The sequence below is a fragment of the Parasteatoda tepidariorum genome, chromosome 9, assembly GCF_043381705.1.
Source record: "Parasteatoda tepidariorum isolate YZ-2023 chromosome 9, CAS_Ptep_4.0, whole genome shotgun sequence".
Taxonomy (NCBI): Eukaryota; Metazoa; Arthropoda; class Arachnida; order Araneae; family Theridiidae; genus Parasteatoda; species Parasteatoda tepidariorum.
The window spans coordinates 17813790-17834150 of record NC_092212.1 but is presented as its reverse complement, the minus strand read 5'-3'; the positions used below and the strand labels follow the sequence as shown (position 1 = coordinate 17834150).

The following is a 20361-nucleotide window of genomic DNA, read 5'->3' as shown; positions in this document are numbered from 1 at the left end:
TATATATATATATATATATATATATATTTCCCCGTTTAAATATTTTGGTCGACCATTGTACAAAACGTAATCTGAGACTGTGGAGTTAGCAATTATAATTATATCGAGGTACTATCTATAGCTTTAAATTAAAGAAAATTACTTACAATATAAGGTTAAATGCAATGTCATAATTTTTTTTAAGTAGGATTTTACTGTGTTGGTCTCGAATAACAGCGACTCTACACTCATTTTACATCTGCTTAGTGAATGCAAGTTTTTAGAGCTTTCTTTATTTGCTTTCATAAAAATATCGAGTAGAAAGTTACAAATTTGAGACAGGCAGCAATTGTGATCGTAGACTTCAAATTCTGATTAAAAATGACTTACTTGAGCTATATGCTGTTTATAAAATAGAAATTGCGTAACAATAAAAACCATTAAATTTTTTTTATAGTTTTATTTTCTTAAGCAACGCGTTATTTGATTAATCACTTTTCATTTTGAAAAATGTTAAGACAAACCAAATCGCTACATTGCGGACGTTCATGTGGTAACCTCAATTCTCTTGGATATTCCTCATTAATGTTTTTGATTAATTTTTGCCCACAAAAAGATGATATGTACTATATTATGGTGTACCCGAATGTTTTGATTTTGAAAAGTAACCACTCTGTATGTTTCTTAAAAATAGAGCATATTCCCAAAATGAGTTAAATTTGAAAAAGAATAAATCAGTAGAAAGACTTCTACAATAGGACATAATTTTTGTGTGAATTTTCTCGTGAGTGTTCTTTCATTGTATTTTTTACTTTATAAGTCAATTTTTTAAAAATAATTTTGAATTAAGCATTGTTTTTTTTTCTTAAAATATTCTTTCAAAAAAGTTTTTCTTTTGTATTTTTATCATTGATTTCCCTATTTTTATTCAAGAATGTGACTTTTTTTAATTTAAATAAACAGAAGATATTTATAGCTGTTTTAGATAAAACTTTTATTAAAATGAGATGATTGATGCTAGGAAAATTGAAGTGCAAATTAGATAAGAGAAGCTTAAAGTTCAGTAAATCGTACGTTTTTTCTGTGTGTATTAATAGACAAAGCAGAAAACCATAGCAAAAATAAAATAAGAGCACAAATAAAAGTAAGGCTGTATTCATCACTTAGTTTTATGCATTATTTATTGACTGACAGGTATTCTCCTTTCTTAAGAGATTTTATAACCGTCGTTGAATGAATACCAATGTTCAACTTCATAACCTTGTAATTTTGAATCAAATCCGGGAAGCAAGGGAGCTTCTGGATCAAGTATTGGGAAGAATTTTGCTTTAACGGATAACTTTTTTTGAGGGAACCAATCCGCAATTGCTTTACATGAAATAGAAATCTTAAAACACCCCTTCCCCACAGTTAGCTTTACACAAAGGGACTTGCTTGAAGACTCTATATTATGATCCGTTTATCTCAGAGGACATTTTACGTTAGCACTGTGGTCACCTCATTAGGAGGCGAGGGCTCTGTCCCCAGAAATGTCAATAGTGCTAACTCTAAAAAATTTACCTCGAAATATAAGCCACTCTTAGTTCCAGCCTTTTCCATAATGGTAACAATCCTCCAAGTTCTTCGACTTTTAGACTTCCCTGAATATTTAAAATGGTTATAAACTTCATGCTTTTAACATTTGATTTATAATGATTTTGATCATAATGACTTTTTAAAAATTCAAGAATATATACCTAAAAAACCCAGGTTGTGATTGACAAGATAGACCCAAGGTAGTCATGATAGGTAGTACATGGATCACGTTTGGAAAATCAAACTTGTCCTTTGAAAAATTCAACACGTCTTATATGAACCTTTAAATTATTTTAGTGCAAAGGCACGGGGAAAATAATTTAGAGCTAAATTTATCGAACCAAAATTGTATAATTACCTATAAAATTTGCACCTACTAGAAAAATGATAAGTTTCAACTTATGATCTTCTGCATTTATTTATTTTATGTATTAGTGCACCTACTTGTCAACTCCTCCAGATTTTTCAGGAAAATTTTAAATTAATATTTATCGTGGCAGCGAAATTTATACATTCACACTTCATCTTTAATAGATTAAATGCAGTTTTAAATTATTTTGCCTACTTTTTCATTTAAATCTATATGTAATGTGTCCAAGTTATAATGAAACTCCAAATTACAATCTCATTTTGAAAGGCATTGTTCTACTATTAGGAAAAAACTTTTTGAAAAACGTAAAAGTTTGAGGGAATGTATATATATGCTGGCTTGAGCGCTTAATTACATAAATACGGCGAACAAGCCTTTATCTGATCGAATAATAGCATAATGACAAATCAGGGCTGTTTAAAACCTGGGAAAGGGAACAAAACTCATTGTAAAACCATTTCATTTCTATCTTACTTCCGCAAGGAATAAAAGTCCGTAAATACTAAGATTTTCCAGTTAATATAATACCAGTTATTTTCCAATTAGAAAGGTTCCAATCCTGGTGGACTCTCACATCACTTCTTACATGAGAAAGCCTCCACTCGGGATTTTACAAGTAGTTTGCACGGATTATTTAAAAAGTGAACCAGTTGTGCGTATGAACCCAAATTCTATTTTAATAGTAGTTGAGAGAAATTTATCATACATATTTGAGAATTGTATCTGTAGTGGTTGATATGTAATAAGACAAACCAATCATATTCAGGGGTGAAAGCGAGACGGAAAAGAGGAAAGACTGGTAGTAAAACCATTTCAGTTATAGCTAGTTTTGGGGAGGAGTTTACTTATTCTTTTTTTATATTTTTCAACAATATCTACTTTATCTTGGAAAAGAAGCAGTTTTATATATATGCCTGAATTATAAGAGAAATCTTGATAGTTACGGATATTTCATTTTTTTCGAAAAAAATGCTGGAATGAAATGTTTTACGTACCAGGTTTTTCTCTTTTCCGTCTTGCTATATAAGAACTTTCACCCATGATCATATTCATAAATTAAAAAAATTTTTAGACATATATTTGTTACCACTTGCTAATTTTTAATAGATTTTCTCTTAAATGGCTCTTTTACATTCGTTTAAATTCATAGTGGTCTGATCAGACTACCTATAAAAAACCGTGTTTATGCTTTCAGCTATATGAGGCGTTGACTCTCACTGATTTATTGGATCTGACATAACTTAAAGAGATAAAATAACGACATGGCTAGACCAGGGGTGAAAGCGAGACGGAAAAGAGGAAAGGCTGGTAGTAAAATCATTTCAGTTATAGCTAGTTTTGGGGAGGAGTTTACTTATTCTTTTTTTAAATTTTTCAAAAATATCTACTTTATCTTGGAAAAGAAGCAGTTTTATATATATGCCAGAATTATAAAAGAAATCTTGATAGTTACAGATATTTCATTTTTTTCGAAAAAAAGGCTGTAATGAAATGTTTTACGTCCCAGGTTTTTCTCTTTTCCGTCTTGCTATATAAGGGCTTTCACCCATGGGTTAGACCAACGCTTTCTATAACTGAAAGCCTCCACTCGGTTTTTTGGAGGTAGTCCGATGAGACCACAATAAAGGTAAACAAGTTTGCGAAAGAAGCATTTAACACAAAATCTAGTAAAAATAAGATAATGGTAACAAATATATGTTTAAAAATTTGTTTAATTTTTGAATAAGATTGGTTTATTTTATTTACTTGTCAACCACTACAGATTAAATTTTAAAATATGTGTGATAAATTTCTCTCAATTACTTTTAAAAAAGAATTTAAATTCATGAGCACAACTGGTTCACTTTTTAAATAGTATGGTCAGACTATTTACAAAAAATCGTGTGGAGGCTTTCTAATGTAAGAGGTGATGGGTAGAAATATAAAGTAGTATATGGACGGCTCAAACAATGTATAAAAAAATAATGCACGGCTGGTGGACCCCGCTATTTTTAAATTGAGGAAACAATTCGTTTCATTCCTTATAATTTTTAATAGGTCTTTGTAGCTCAGATTCTTTATCTCTCTCAGAAACAAACTTGATAGTAAAATGTTTTTATACTAAAAGTTTCTTTCACCCTTTTTTTCTTCTTTTACTGCAACAATAGTTTTACCCTTTACCGGGGCACAATTTCGCCGGGATTTGAACCCGCTATCTTCATTCTCTGGAACTTTTGTAGGGCGATATCGATTGTCTCCTTAACCATTACCTCCTACATCAAAAAGCCTCCACACGGTCTTTTACAAGCAGTCCGCGCAGACTGTTCAAAAAGTGAACCAGTTGTGCGCATGAACCCAAAACCTTTTATAAAAGTAATTGAGAGAAATTTATCGTATATATTTGAGAATTGAATCTGTAGTGGTTGACAAGTGAATAATTCAAACCAATAATATTCATAAATAAAACAAATTTTTAGTCATATATATACTACCGCTTTCTTATTTTAACTAAATTTTGTATTAAATGACTCGTTCGGAAAGTGGATATTCTTCACAGTGGTCAGATCGGACTACCTATAAAAAACCGTGTGGAGGTTTTCAGTTATAGGAGGCGTTGCCTTAACCCTTTGGGGACGGGGGACTCAGAAAAGCATTCGTACAAATTCAGAATCAAGTTGTAATTAAATAAAAAATGGTAACTTAAATGCAGTCGTTGCTAATTTGACAGACTTACTTCGCTTTTACTTTAATTATTGTTAGTTTAATCATATATATAATCAATTTTAATTCAAAGTATAACTAAATAGTTTTATTTTGAACAAAGTATTGGTGAATTAAATAAATCAAACAATTATAACTCCGCAAACAAATAAACTGCTAAAAAAATACTTTGATTACAAGTTTTATATTTTTACCTGATTGATGCGGTTTTATGCTGTCACATATTTGTGACAGTCGGCGTGAAAGGGTTAAAAGCAGTGCAAGTTGCCATCTTGGACAATAATCTTTTTTTATTTATTTAATATTGGTCAACTGATTATTAATTATTGAACATTATTATTATTTTTGTAAATTTCCATCATTTTTTCCCTCTTCTTTTAGTTGTGTGTGAGGGCATTCCATTCTTTCAGTCAGTTTGTTTTTTTTCTAGTAAGAGTTGGTTCAGTTGCCTTTCATCGAATTTAACTGGATGGCCCGAACGAGGTGCGTCTTTAAGGGCAAAATCTCCTTTTAAAAGTTGCTCGCAGAGAATTTGTTACCAATTTAATTTTATGAGAAAAATATTCGGTAAAAAGCCAGAAATTTTTATTACAAATTCTTTTGTACACTTGGCATTCAAATCCCGAGTGCATACCTGCGAACTTTCACCCTTTCAGAGAAATGGATTTTTAGAGTGGTTGTAAAACAATAAACGGAAAACAATCTGACTTAAAAATATATTTATATTTTGATCCCATTGTTATATGCTTCCGCACGGTTTATTATACTTTTATATATTTATTTTAATTATTTATATGTAGTGGTGGTCAAATTCATTTATAATTATCGTCATAATTCGAAAAGTTAATTGGAATAACTTGAGCATTGCTACCACTTTAAATATGAAAATAAAATTTTCCGGAAAATCCGAAAGAGTTGGTAGGTATGCGAGCGGAAAAATTCATCTATGACACTCTCTCTTTACACAACGCTGTAGTCTAGAGCAACTTCTGCCGGCCTTTGAAATTTAAGAAAGGCTGCTAACTTCCTACGCTAATTGTAAAAATTTATTCTAATGTTAGTAAAATTAATGTTTTAATGTAATATTAGTCCTTCACAATTTAATTTCATACAACACATAATTTCCTATGTTAAAGCAGAAAACAAAAAAAAATGCATTTCAATTTCGAAATTCATATGATTTGCGTTTCTCATCCAAAAATGTGTTAAAAATTAAGTTTCTATCACTAGATGCATAATTATAAGGTGCAGGGACATTTCGAACTGAAATGGTAACAAATAGTTGATATTAGCTATTTAGTTCAATAACATATTGTACCACTTTTTGCACCACTTCAATATAAAAAGTCGGGATAAAACGGGCTAATACCAACAACAAGCCAGTAGATCAATAAAGTTTTGAGAGAACCACATGTAAACGGCATATGTTATGATAAGTGTTCAGCNAAACACATTACGTACTGGTCTTAAACAAGAAGCGTTAAGCGCAATTATGAACATCTACCTAAATGGAAAATCTCTTTCAGATTTCTGTGCAGAGACCTCTGTAAATCATTGGCTTGATTGTGAAACTGGCAAACGTCATATTTGATTCATTTAACTAGGTTACTATTAGCAACCTAGTATTTCTTTTATTATTGTATGATGTAATCCTAGTAACTACTAATTCATTGTGCAATTTATATAGATGTTTGAAATAAATAAGAGAAAATTATATTTTTATTTATTTAGAAGCTACGGGTTAGTTTCAAAGGAGGACGGGTACATTGTTGGATAAGCCGTCCTCGGGGACGGGTAAAATTTCTGAGTTATTTCGAGCCCTGAAATAAACTGCTAAAAAAAATACTTTGATTACAAGTTTTATATTTTTACCTGATTGATGCGGTTTTATGCTGTCACATATTTGTGACAGTCGGCGCGAAAGGGTTAAAAGCAGTACAAGTTGCCATCTTGGACAATAATCTTTTTTTTATTTATTTAATATTAGTCAACTGATTATTAATTATTGAACATTATTATTATTTTTGTAAATTTCCATCATTTTTTTTTCTTCTTCTTTTAGTTGTGTGTGAGGGCATTCCATTCTTTCAGTCAGTTTCTTTGTTTTTTTTTCTAGTAAGAGTTGGTTCAGTTGCCTTTCATCGAATTTAACTGGATGGCCTGAACGAGGTGCGTCTTTAAGGGCAAAATCTCCTTTTAAAAGTAGCTCGCAGAGAATTTGTTACCAGTTTAATTATATGAGAAAAATATTCGGTAAAAAGCCAGAAAATTTTTTTACAAATTCCTTTGTACACTTGACATTCAAATCCCGAGAGCATACCTGCTAACTTTCACCCTTTCTGAGAAATGGATTTTCAGAGTGGTTGTAAAACAATAAACGAAAAACAATCTGACTCATAAATATATTTATATTTTGATCCCATTGATACTCGCTTCCGCAAGATTTATTGTGCTTTTATATATTTATTTTAATTATTTATATGTAGTGGTGGTCAAATTCATTTATAAATATTGTCATAATTCAAAAAGCTAATTGGAATAACATGAGTATTGCTACCACTTTAAATATGAAAATAAAATCTTCCGGAAAATCCGGAAGAGTTGGCAGGTATGCTATCGGAAAAATTCACCTCTGACACTCTCTCTTTATACAACGCTGTAGTCTAGAGCAACTTCTACCGGCCTTTGAAATTTAAGAAAGGCTGCTAACCTCCTACGTTAATTGTAAAAATTTATTCTAATGTTGGTAAAGTTAATGTTTTAATGTAATTTTAGTCCTTCAAAATTTTATTTCATACGACACATAATTTCTTATATTAAAGCAAAAAAAAAAAAAAAAAAAAAAAAAAAAAAATGCATTTCAATTTTGAAATTCATATGATCTGCGTTTCTCATCCAAAAAGGTGTTAAAATTTAAGTTTCTATCACTAGATGCATAATTATAAGGTGCAGGGACATTTCGAACTGAAATGGTAACAAATAGTTGATATTAGCTATTTAGTTCAATAACATATTGTACCACTTTTTGCACCACTTCAATATAAAAAGTCGGGATAAAACGGGCTAATACCAACAACAAGCCAGTAGATCAATAAAGTTTTGAGAGAACCACATGTAAACGGCATATGTTATGATAAGTGTTCAGCGATATCAAATCTAAGCATGAAAATGAGATCGCAACCTTGAAACGAAACTGATAAATTGATAATCGGTTCATTTTTTTTTCGTCGAAAAAATGCATGAAAATGATAAATTAAAAAACATCGTTCTTGAAAGTAGGTCAGATGTTTTCATAAGTCCTTCTTTCATTGTTTAATACAGAAGCATCAAATGGAGAAACTTCGAAACCGAGTAAGCTGAAATATTTATTATTTTCGGACAAATTTTCATCAATGAAATTATTCCTTATTAAAATAGAGTAGCTATAAAGAATTATTGAAAAAAAATATGAAGTTTCACTTTTTTTACAACTAAATATTTTAAATTTGAATCACACATCAAAATAGCCCTTACTTCACCGTGTATCAATATTTTGATAAATTATATATTCCTGTTGTACGACAATAGAAGTATGCAGACGTAAATTATTAAAAATTATATATTTCGTAGCTGGTCATCTGTGTGTTAAATATATAATTTTAATTCAAATGTTAATTTCTTTCCGTATTGTCTATTCAAATTTTTTATTTATCTACTCCTGCATCTGTAAGAATCATCACTTCAACGGAGTTTATATTTATATTTTAAATATCCGAAATCTCTAGACTTAAAATGTATGCTATATGTAAGTTTTGTATTACTTATATTTAAAAGTATATATAACTTTGGATTGGTGTTTTTGTGATTCGAATATAATTTGTTCTTTTGACCTCTTATTTTAACCCCTTAACGCACAGATTTTTTGAAAAAAACCAGCCAAAAAAAAAAATAATCAATTTTTTAAATGTAAAAAAACACACTTTAGGACATTGTCTTTTCTTTTGGTGGACAATTTTGATACACTGCGATTTTGTTCCATGGAAAAAGGCTATATTCAGAGATGCCAACAGCTCGAGACACGCCAAAATAATAAAAAATACTGTAAATAACTACAAAGTAAATTTTGCAAATATTTGACTATTTTCGCTTGCTTTTTAAAATGTATAGCATGACCTAAGTGCTTGGAACTTGAACTGGCGTTGCATACAGAGTGCCTGTCCGCGAAGCCGACAATTGACTCTTTCACTGTTATTATGTCCGAGGGCGCCTGTTATGTTGACAATGAGTTGATAGGCGAGCGAAAACTCAGAAGCGGAAGTTACAATTCAGTTTGTACTGGATGTGATAGTCCTAATATACAGTGTGTGTGTGTGGGGGGGTGTATATAATTCCCGTTTCAAGAGATCACCTTTGGTCCTTTCTCCGGTTTGAAGAAGGAGTACAGATTTGTTTACAGACATAAGCATACCTGCCAACTTTCACTCTTTTCGAAAATGGATTTTCAGAGTGGTTGTAAAACGATAAACAATCTGACTAAAAAATATATTTATATTTTGATCCCGTTGAAATTCGCTTGCGCAAGGATTATTATGCTTTTATATACATACCCTCCAACTTATGAGGATTTTGAAAATAATTCTTTCTAATGGTAGCGAACCAAAGTAGAAATTTTTAAAGCAAATGGATCTCTCATAAAACTTTTATCAGAACTTAAGAATCTAGCCATATGGCCTGCACTTTTATAAGTAATAGTGGACAAGTTACGCTAAAATTAATTTTTTTTTAAATATTAAAACATTGATTTTGCTACCGTCTGAAAAGAGGATTTCTGAAACTACGGAAATTCCGTAGCAGTTGGAGGGTATGTATAGATTTGATGTAATTATTTATATATAGTGGTGATCAAAATCATTTATAATTATCATCATAATTCAAAAAGTTAATTGGAATAACCTGAGTATGAATACCACTTTCAATATGACAATAAAATCTTTGGGAATATCTAGAAGAGTTGGCAGATAACCATAAGTACTCTAAAGTGGTAAATTATATAAAACTACGAATTATTTAGAACGAGTGGTGGAAAAAAATCTACTAAATTTACTTTATTAAACCAAGAATCACAATTGATAAACTACCCCTTTACAATATATATCTGCCGTCCAGAGCAAATTGGCATCTCTGTATACTATTTTATTCTTGAATAAATAAGTGTTATAGCTTACTATCTTATGTAAATGATAAATGTCAATAAAACGATTTTTTTTCTTAGTTCTCACATTGTTACTTTCAATTCTCGATTATATTCAAGTGTGAAAAATTATAGCAGCATAAAATGCAACGCCTCTCGAATTATCTCGAGAGTGCACCAATTTGGCCTGTTTAGCGCGCTCGGATTAACTCGAGCTCTCAAGGGGTTAAAAGGTTACATTTTTAGTGGTTCATATATTATTGACAAAAATTAACGGGACTACTTATGTTTCATCACTCTTAAATGTTAATTATTACTACGCTATCACTTTAATCCCTTAATGGTCTCATGATTTTGAAGAAAACGGACATAATAATATCTATTATTTTTAATTCAAAAACATTACAGAAAACTAAGTAAATGTATAATTTGTCTATTCATTTTTCACTTTTGGGTATACCGCAAATATAAATTTTTGATGACTGCTGACACATAGTTTAACACGTTTACGCCTGGGTGACCCACCGGTGGGTTACGCTAGATTGTCTCATTTTGGCAGTGCACCGGAGTAAAAACTGCTAACAATAAATTTAATTTTTTAGTTTTTTTCCGAGAATAATAAAAATTCATAACTACCAATTGTTTTTAACGGATGCAATTTTTATATTGAATTGTTTATGAATCGCCGTGATATATTTCCTTACAGTAAATTGTTATTGTTGAGAATAGATTAACTCCTCCCGAATATTATCTAATATTGAAATAGTTCTTCTACCAGTATTTGCACGTTTCCCCGGCGTGAGCGTGTTAAAACAATCTATTTCTTAGGCTCGAAGGCTTGCTTATTTCTAAATTTATAAACCAGATATCAGCACCAGACTATTATTAATGTACTTAGAGATAATTAATTTATTTTAACACGCTCACGCCGGGGAAACGTGAAAATACTGGTAGAAGAACTATTTCAATATTAGATAATATTCGGGAGGAGTTAATCTATTCTTAGCAATAGCAATTCACTGTAAGGAAATTTATCACGACAATGAAGAAATTCAATATAAAAATTGCATCCGTTAAAAACAATTGGTAGTTATGGATTTTTATTATTCCCGGAAAAAACTAAAAAATGAAATTTATTGTTACCAGTTTTTACTCCGGTGCGCTGCCAAGATGAGACAATCTATCGTAACCCACCGCCCGTAAGCCCGACGTGAACCTGTTAATCTATTTTTGGCGAGTTACTTTTAAATACTCCAACCCGGAAATATCTCGTATATATATATATATATATATATATATCCTTTTAGGAAACCATGTTGAGTTGTTTTGTTGTAGGAAGCGATGAATTTACTCGAATTATTAAAAAAAGGTGATTTGAAAAAAAATTTATTATCTTTGTGTATAATCATGTGGTATTCTGTCTTGCCATTGCCAAATTCAGATAAAATGTGAAAAAAGACACCTTAATATACCATTATTGGTTTAAATCCTGATATTTATCTTTAAATACATTCTTTCATAAACTAAAAAAAATGTTATCGTTAATAGCATGTAATCTATTTGATACCTGAACAATTAAAGTGACTAAAACAATTATAGATTTTGGATAAGAAACTTTTTTTTATCAAATATGCTACCATGTGATTGGGATACGATGTATAGGTCTGCCAACTTCCACGAAATTTTTTTAATCTCTTTTTATAGAGTCGCAGGCGTGTAGAACTAAAGCATTTAAAAAATTTGGTAATTTTGCTTACAATTTAGGAGCGATTGTCCGTCAATATCATATTGAAGCACCGTTTTATATGAACTTCTGCATCGTTTAAATGCAGTGGTTTGGAAATGCAATTGAAATTTAAAACATTCATTAAGGCATTAACTTAGCTACCACTAGAATAAATTTTCCCAAGAAACGCAGACTTGGAAAAGTTGTTCCTGGAGTTGTTCGTCATTTTCATATTAAAACAGGTCATAATATCTCTGATGCTGGAAAATTTTTAAAAGCTACTGAGATCTGATGGATTACAATGTAAGAATTTCTTCTCTTTTTCCAATATATTCATAACGCGTAAATGCTTGCAGAAAAATAGTAATTCGGGATAGCAGTGTTGGTAATTTCAAATTTTGCTTAGCGTAAATGTGGATGAATACAAGAGAACAATTAATTATAAATTTTGTCAATATAGTTCGAATTATTCCTTACATTCTCTCGCCCCCTGCCTAGTACGAGAAGCAACAGACATTTTCAGCATTCAAAATATTTGCTATGTGTGCACGTTAGGGTGGACAATTTTNGTATCACGAGAGTATCATATCTGTTTTTTTCCGTTGAAACATGAAAATTTTCTATTAGTACTTCCAAGTTTCAATTCGATATGCAATGTTCACTGCGGTTATATTTTTACCAAGTCAAACCAGAAAATATTTAGATTTTTAACAATGCCCTTAAATTTTTATACATTTTGAATCAAAAAGCAAAATGTTTTAAGAACATAAATATAAAACTGATTTTCGTTAAACTGATTAAAACTGATATTTTTGAAATTTAACAATTAGGTGACCGGGACCTTTGTAAACTATCATGCCTATTTTCATATAAGATTATTTTCAATTTTCAAAGGTATTTTCAGGTTTAATTTAAACCTTATTTTTAATTATGTGGATTTTATTTAGATTAAGATGCCGACCGGACTGTCAAGGGGTTCAGGGAGTTGACATTACATCAAAAAGGTCCTGGGTTCGAATCACGGACAAGGCATGGAAGTTCTCGCATTCTCTGTGCTATCTGTCCTTACAGTGGGAGCGTCGTTGCCCCACCTAATATGGTGCCTCTGAAAGAGTGATCAACAAATCTGCCCAACTGATACCTAAATGACTAGAGTCAATCGGGTGGGCATTATGGAAAAAAAAATTTAGATTAAGATTTTCTTGCATGATCCGTATGCATGATTACTTTTCATACACATGCATTTTTTAATTGTTATTTAGCACTTTTGAGTTCAACAATCCTCCTTAACCCGTTTTATCCCGACATTTTATGTTGAAGTGGTGCAAAAAGTGGCTTTATGAAAAAAGTGGTATAATATGTTATTCAACTAAATGGCTAATATCAATTGTTTTTTACCATTGCATTTCGAAATGTCCCTTCACCTTATAAGATCTAGTAATAGAAACTTAAATCAATATTAAATTATGGCGAAAGGGAATCTCTAAATTCTCCTAGATAAAAGACAAAACTGAAACAATTGTCCTACCACAATATATGTTTTTGTAAAAGGAAACTGTCCTATAAGTATGACGCTGGGCACTAACAGGTTAAACAATCCTCCCTTTGAATTTAAGAAATTCAGGGGAATTTTCAAATGACTAAGCATTTTCTTTATAAAATACAAATATAATATTTTTTAAATAGAGTAATGGGTGTTTGACTTGCGCGTGACCACATTGACAACACAACGGGATGAAATCTTGTAACTAGAAAAAAAGTTTTTCCTAATACAACTACACTAGTTCTAGTGTTTTGATTTTATTGGGCACCTGGGAAGCGAAGCGACCCCTATCCCATTCATCTGGAATTTTAGCACTGTATTGATTGATCATTGAGGTAAGCAGGCAGTGGAGTTGTTGCTTTTATGAATGTCTCAAGCACTTTGCTCGAATAACTAAAAAAGAATCAAAAAATAAAATGAGCAGCTTTCTCTAAACTGTGTTAGTTTGATTTTGGAGTTGTTCAGAGTTATATCAGCCTGAGGAAACGCTATTTTAAGGCAGGTTGATGAAATTATTTGTTTTGATAGTTATGATATGAGGCGTCGGATGTGAAATGTGCTGCTATTGTTCTGTAGCATTTATTTTTGCTATAATTTTCAAATTTAAAGATTTCATTAAAATTTGCTGTTTTACATTCTATGGCTTTATCGAAAAAATTTGCGTTCAGCTCGTATATATGCTGTGATAGAGTTGGTATTTTGAGGTCCGTATGTATATTGGTATTCCGGATGAACCATCTGGCACAGGTTATTTTTCTACGGATCTTGTTTCGGCATAGGTTTAATTTCTTCAGTAGATGTTGAGGTATCGTTGTCCTGGCAGGTGAGGCATAGGTGAGCATTGGGCGGATCATTGCTGTATAATACAATCTCATCAACGTGTTCAATTGCTTTGTAGATGTATGGTTAAATAATTTACTGGTTTTTAGTTTGGAAGCATAATTTTACCACTAAAATCATTTTTTTCCACAGAAAAACAACGAAATGACTTTTATGAAGTATTTAATTGATGGTATACCACCTGAAATTGCCAGAAAAGCTCAAGTAGAATTGGGAGAAAGTGAAGAGGTCCGAGCAGAAAGCTTAAAAAATTTAAGAAGTCTGATCAAAAGTTAGTGTATTTTACTATAAAAAAAACTGCCAAATTCCGGCACTTCCTTCTTTCTATTCTACACTTTTTTTTAAAACTTTAATAGCCGATGTTATAACGTTAAATAATACTGGCAATTTTTTTAACTTTTTGAGAAAAATTTTTCTAGTGATAAAAAAGTTTTTTTTTTAAACTATTATTCTTTGTATTGTAAATTTGATTCCAAATTACTTACCACACCTCTGCATATAAACAATTCAAAACTTATATAAAACTCATTTTTGAGTCATCCATGGTGTGGCTCATAAAATGTTAAAATAATTACCAAAAATTCTATAAGCTGTAGATTTTACTTGTTTATTAATATTTCAACAATTTAAAAGGTATCAAGCTTAGAAATTTTTTATCTTATCCATAATTTAATACAAACGCAGTTTTCAGACTGATAGACTGCTTTCTTTGACACAAATGTAAAAATGCTTGCTTTTTATTTGAAGGATTAGCAACTACAGCATACCATTAATTTAGGCTTTATTGAAATTACCACTATCTATATACTACTATGTATTAATTATATAAATATTTATACTTGAATCTGACATTACATATTAGTCTCTCTTTAACACGTTCATGCCGGGAAAAGTGAGAATACTGGTAGAAGAACTATTTCAATATTAGATAATACTCGGGATATTAGATAATAATCTATTCTCAACAATAACAATTCACTGTAATGAAATTTATCACATCAAAGAAGCAATTCTATATAAAAATTGCATCCGTTAAAAACAATTGGTAGTTATGGATTTTTATAATTCCCGAAAGAAAAACTAAAAAATTAAATTTATTGTTACCAGTTTTTACTCCGGTGCGTCGCCAAGATGAGAAAATCTAGCGTGGCCCACCAGTGGGTCACCCCGGCGTGAACGTGTTAAAGCACTAGTGGTAAATTACAAAAAGAAATATCTATTTGGTGTAAACAAAATAATATTGCTAAACTGTCACTCTCTTAGATAGTTGTTTTTCTTATTAAACTTAGCTGTTAACTTTTTGTTTTATATTAAAAATTATAACAAAACTTTTTGCTCTTTATTTGGAATTTTAAATTTAATTTAAATTGATTTCAACCTCCACTACAAATGAATGAATTGAACGTGTATACGAATAAATGATAATCGTCTTTTGTGTTTAAGCTCTGGCAAATTATAAAATTTTTTTTTCCTAAAATTTAATTTCTAATTTTTATTTCAATATCACTATTGTAAAGAACTTTTATTTTATTTTAATATCACTATGCTAAAGAACTTTTTTATTTCAATATCATTATGGTAAAGAACTTTCTTATTTCAATATCACTATGGTAAAGAACTTTTTCATTTCAATATCACAATAGTAAATAACTTTTTTATTTCAATAACACTGTCGTAAGGAACTTTTTTATTTCAATATCACAATAATAAAGAACTTTTTAATTTCAATATCACTATTGCACAGAATATTATTATTTCAATATCACTGAGGTAAAGAATTTTTTATTTCAATACCACTATAAAATAACTTTTGAAATGAAAAAAAAAGTTGACAGGTATGTAACTTAAAATTTCTGTAACAGCCACCCCATAGACTGCTGAACTCAAATTGTCTTTTATTTTAACTTTTTATACAATTTCATGATGTATGGGACATGGGCCTTCTGCGCGGCCCAGGTGCCCAATTTTTTTATAAATAAAGAAAGAAAGAATAACTTAGCATTTCTTCAAACTTAGTAGTATTTATTGAGATTATAAATAATATTTTCTCAACTGTAAATTAACCAGTTGAGAAAAAAAGTTATTCCGATTTTATAAAGTAGTTGAGAAAATTGCAACTTTCAAAACTGTGAATAGTTTTGCAACTCTTTGAAACCTTCTCCTCTGAAAACTAATACGAAGTAGTATTTTATTTTAGGTCATATGCATCTAGAATTAGATAACATAAATTTAAATCAAAATTGCTTCATTAATGATCATACATTGATCCTTTCTGGAGCCCCAAAGTTCGCTAGAAATATTTTGTCAATCGGGACATTATCCAGTGCAACTTAGACAGAGCAGTCTAAATTGAAATACTATAATAGCTGTTTGTTGTTTAATGAATACAAAGCAAAATTTTAAAAACAATTAACAAACAAAACAAAAATTAAAAAGAAAACACAATGCTTACAAAATTTTAACAGCAATTAATTTTAAATTTCTAGTGGTAGTAACATTTTTTTAAGTAGTTTTACCAGACAGGTTACACTGCACCAGAAAGGGTAAAACATGAAATTTGCTATCACCAGAAAAAAATGCCTACTACTATTTCCTTTCGTATTTCCATCAGGCATGATTTGGCGCGGAATTGCCGTATCCGACTCTTACGCAATTATGTATTAAATATAAAATTAAATTTCAATAATGAAACAGTGCATATTAAATCTATCAAAAATAAAATACAAGTGAAAAAAAATAATGCCTTTCTAGGCTTCGAAATTATGTGTATACACACACACACAGATATATATATATATAATAAATAAATAAATACAAAGGAACACGAAGAAAAATTAAGAAAAACAATGAAGTTTTATTTATTGTGCATATGCTGCAATTAAATAGAACTCATAAAATAAGTTCAAAATGTAGAGAAAACATGGGAAAAATTACAGAACCATGAAAAAAAGGGGGAAGAAAATAATAATAAAAATAATATAACGAGATCGCGGAAAAAAAAAATTCCGAAAAAAAAGAGGAAAAAAATATTCTCTTTTTTGCGGATACAATCGTATGAGCTGATAAAAAGATTATATCTTTTATTTTCCGTATTTTTAAAATTTTTTTTTCCTCTTTTGTTCGGATTTTTTTTTCCTTCCGGTTTCTTGCAATTTTTATTTTTATTATTATTTTTCTTCCCCCCCCTTTTTTCATTGTTCTGTAATTTTTCCCATGTTTTCTCTACATTTTGAACTTATACATATGTATATATCCTGCAATTTGTTTATATTTGAGTGATCTCCACATATTTTTCTGAAAATTTATGCTCCTACTTTTTACTTTTCCTATAGATGAACCTGATCTCCATTCGTGTATGGAAGATACTTTTTTGCTACGCTTTCTTCGATCTAAGAAATATCGAGTAGAAAAAGCTTTCAAGACTTTAAAAAACTTTTACACATATAAAGCAACTTACTCCGGTATTTTGACAGACTTCAGGCCCTCCGAAGTATTACATATTTTGAAGACGAATTATTTTACCGCTTTGGAATATAGAGATTCCGGTTATGCTGGAATCGGCGTGATACGCATGGGTAAGAATTTATTTCTCATTTAGTAAAAAAAAAAACTTCAGAATTAGCATTTATTCTAACACAAATAAGAATTGAATTATAATGCATGTTCTGCTGTTGCTGCTAAACTTTCTGCTTTAGCCAAATGCCAATTCAATATTTTAAGGTTAACCTGACGTCCCCAAATCTTTAGGATAGTCCCCGTATTTCAGTAGTAGTCCCTGGAAACTTTCACGCTTTTGAGGACAGTAAATGTTCTCAAATATTAACGTATGTACTCAAATGGTCTCGAATTTATCCAATCACAAAATAAATAAGTAAATAATCAAAGGAAATAAAAAATTTCCGAACTCTTTGAGAATTGAAAATTTCCTCAAATCTTAACATATGTAATCAAATGTCCTCGAATTTTTCCAATGAAAAAATAATTAAATAAAAAAAAATCTGAAATACGCGTGTATTTTTGAAAAGGATAATTTTTTATTTCAGTGAATATAAGCGAAAAGTAAAAAATCATTATTTTAAAAAGAAAACCCCATGCTCGTCAGAAAATAATTTGATTTAAAAAAAAACAAATTTTAAAAATCAAGTACTCACTCATTTCACATGTGTAATAAGTGGATACATAATGACATAAATGCAGAATATAATAAAATATGTCAAAACTGCTTATTAATGAAATAGAGTTTGATGAAGAAGGTAGCCTGATATTTGTTATCAATTAAAAATAAAATGGAATCTTTGCATAGATAAATCAATATTTTACATAAATATATGGGTGTGCTGTGAGGACGATCCGCTGATTTGTTCATAAGTCATGGTTTTAAAATCTGATCATCTTAGCTATTTCACAAAAGTGATCAAGATATGAATAACAGCTGTTTCAAAAAATTGGTAGTACATATAAGTTTATACCAAGTTGTGTATTTTTTCTGTTACCCACCTTTTTAGGTTTAAAAAAGCATTATGGTTCGATTTCATAGCAAAATATATAAATGTTAATAGTATTTATTAATATAATAAATATTTCAGCCATTATAATAACATTACAGTAAAATAAATATTCTTTTTATAAAATTCCTTCTAGAGATAGCTAAATTTATGTTTTAATGTATGATTCTTTGCAATGTAAATTTGACTAAAAGTTATTCTCTGCACCACTGCATGTGAATGATTGAGAAGTTCATATCAAACGCCATTTTGTTCCGGCTTTCTTCTTAACTACACAGTAAACACGATGATCATCTAACGACGTGATATATATATATATATATATATATATATATATGTGTGTGTGTGTGTGTGTCNAATTGAATTTATATAGATTATATATATATACACAGTCCAGTCGCTTTAATGTGACCACCTGTCAAAAGCCAGAATAACCACCTTTGCCAGAGTGGACAGCTGTGAGACGTGCAGGAAGTGAGTCAGCTAGGTTTCTGAAGGTATTCACTGGGATGTTGAGCCATGCCGACTCCAGTGCCATAGCCAGCTGCGCTAAATTACGCTGTTGAGGATATGTGGCGCAAGCAACCCGATAGAGGTGGTCCCACAGATTCTCGATTGGGCTTAAATCCGGAGAGTTTGCTGGCCAGGGAAGTACGGTAAACTCATCCTTGTGCTCTTCGTACTACGCACATACACTGTGAGCTGTATAACGCCTCGCATTATCCCGCTGGTAGATGCCATCTTTGTAAGGAAAAATCTTTCGCATGTAGGGGTGGACATGCTCCGCAAGGACAGATGCGCACTTGTGCTGATCCATCGCTCCTTCCACAATGATGAGTGCACCCAGTGAATGCCAGTAAAACATTCCCCAAACCATAATGCTCCCTCCTCCAGCCTGGATCCTTCCGGCAATTGTTGCAGGGTGTTTGCTTTCAGACGTTTCATGCTGTATACGCCAGCGTTCATCCGTCCGATGGAGCATAAAAAGTGATTCATCGAATAAAGCCACCTGTTGCCATTCTGTGGACGTCCAGTTGCGCTACTGGCATGCAAATTCCAGCCTTCGTCCCCGATGAATAGCAGCCAGCATATATGCATTAAGCAGGCTTCTGCATCGGAGGCCCATGACCAGCAACATTCGCTGAACCGTTGTTGAGGATACACACTTGGTAGCCCCTTGGTTCATCTGGGCGGTCAGTTGCTCAACAGCTGCACGTCTATTCACCCGAACGCGCCTCCGTATCTTTCCTTCGCCTCTGCCATCTATAGCCCGAGGTGCACCGCATGTGGCACGCCGCTGATTTTGGATAGTGCCATTTTACCATGCACTGTATACTTTCAACACGGTGGCACGAAAACAGTGCACAAAATTAGCCGTTTCCGAAATGCTTCCACACTTGGCCCGAAAGTCAATAATCATGCCCTTTTGGACGTCGGATAAATCGCTACGTTTTTGCATTACGCCAACGCTTGAAATGCTTTCCGATGCCCTAGGACATCCTTTACTACACTCGACTGTAATATTTGGTTATTTCACGTTGACGTCCAAGATAGGTGGTGGTCACATTAATGTGACTGAACTGTATATATATATATATATATATATGTATATTATTAAAGTTAGTTATAATATATAAAGTGCATATAACTTTATATGACTCCCGTTGCTGAGTGGTAGCATTACGCACTTCAGTGCCACAGTCCCTGGATTCGATCCTCAGGCCGGGAAAGGTTGACTAAGCCTTGCATCCCTTCAGTGGGTCGATAAATGAGTATCAAGCATGCTTGGGAACTAAACACGTATCGCGTTCGGCTGACCATCTAACCGGAAGCTGACCGGCTGACCACCCCAAAGCCCAAGGTCAAGGAAACTGAGATGGGTACAGTAGGCCTTGGCCCTTCTCTGGGCTGTCGCGAAACTGAGTTTAGTTTTTAAGATATAACTTTATATAT

General features: G+C 31.5%; 1 protein-coding gene and 1 long non-coding RNA gene across 8 annotated transcripts in view; one reads left to right on the top strand and one right to left on the bottom strand.

The window, feature by feature from the left end:
* Positions 1–20361, bottom strand: part of LOC139426493 (uncharacterized) — a 93478-nt gene that overhangs the window by 51930 nt on the left and 21187 nt on the right. The gene's annotated exons all lie outside the window — the stretch shown is intronic.
* Positions 1–20361, top strand: part of LOC107453131 (alpha-tocopherol transfer protein-like) — a 67041-nt gene that overhangs the window by 37725 nt on the left and 8955 nt on the right. For 5 of the 7 annotated variants that reach the window (XM_016069825.3, XM_071185610.1, XM_016069827.3 and 2 more), the window contains 2 exons: positions 14036–14174; positions 17236–17478. In XM_016069825.3, coding sequence (XP_015925311.1) covers positions 14036–14174; positions 17236–17478 — 382 coding nt within the window. Of the gene's footprint in view, positions 1–7848; positions 7976–11244; positions 11824–14035; positions 14175–17235; positions 17479–20361 lie in introns of those variants that run through there. The other 2 variants (XM_016069822.3, XM_016069823.3) reach the window with 2 other exon arrangements.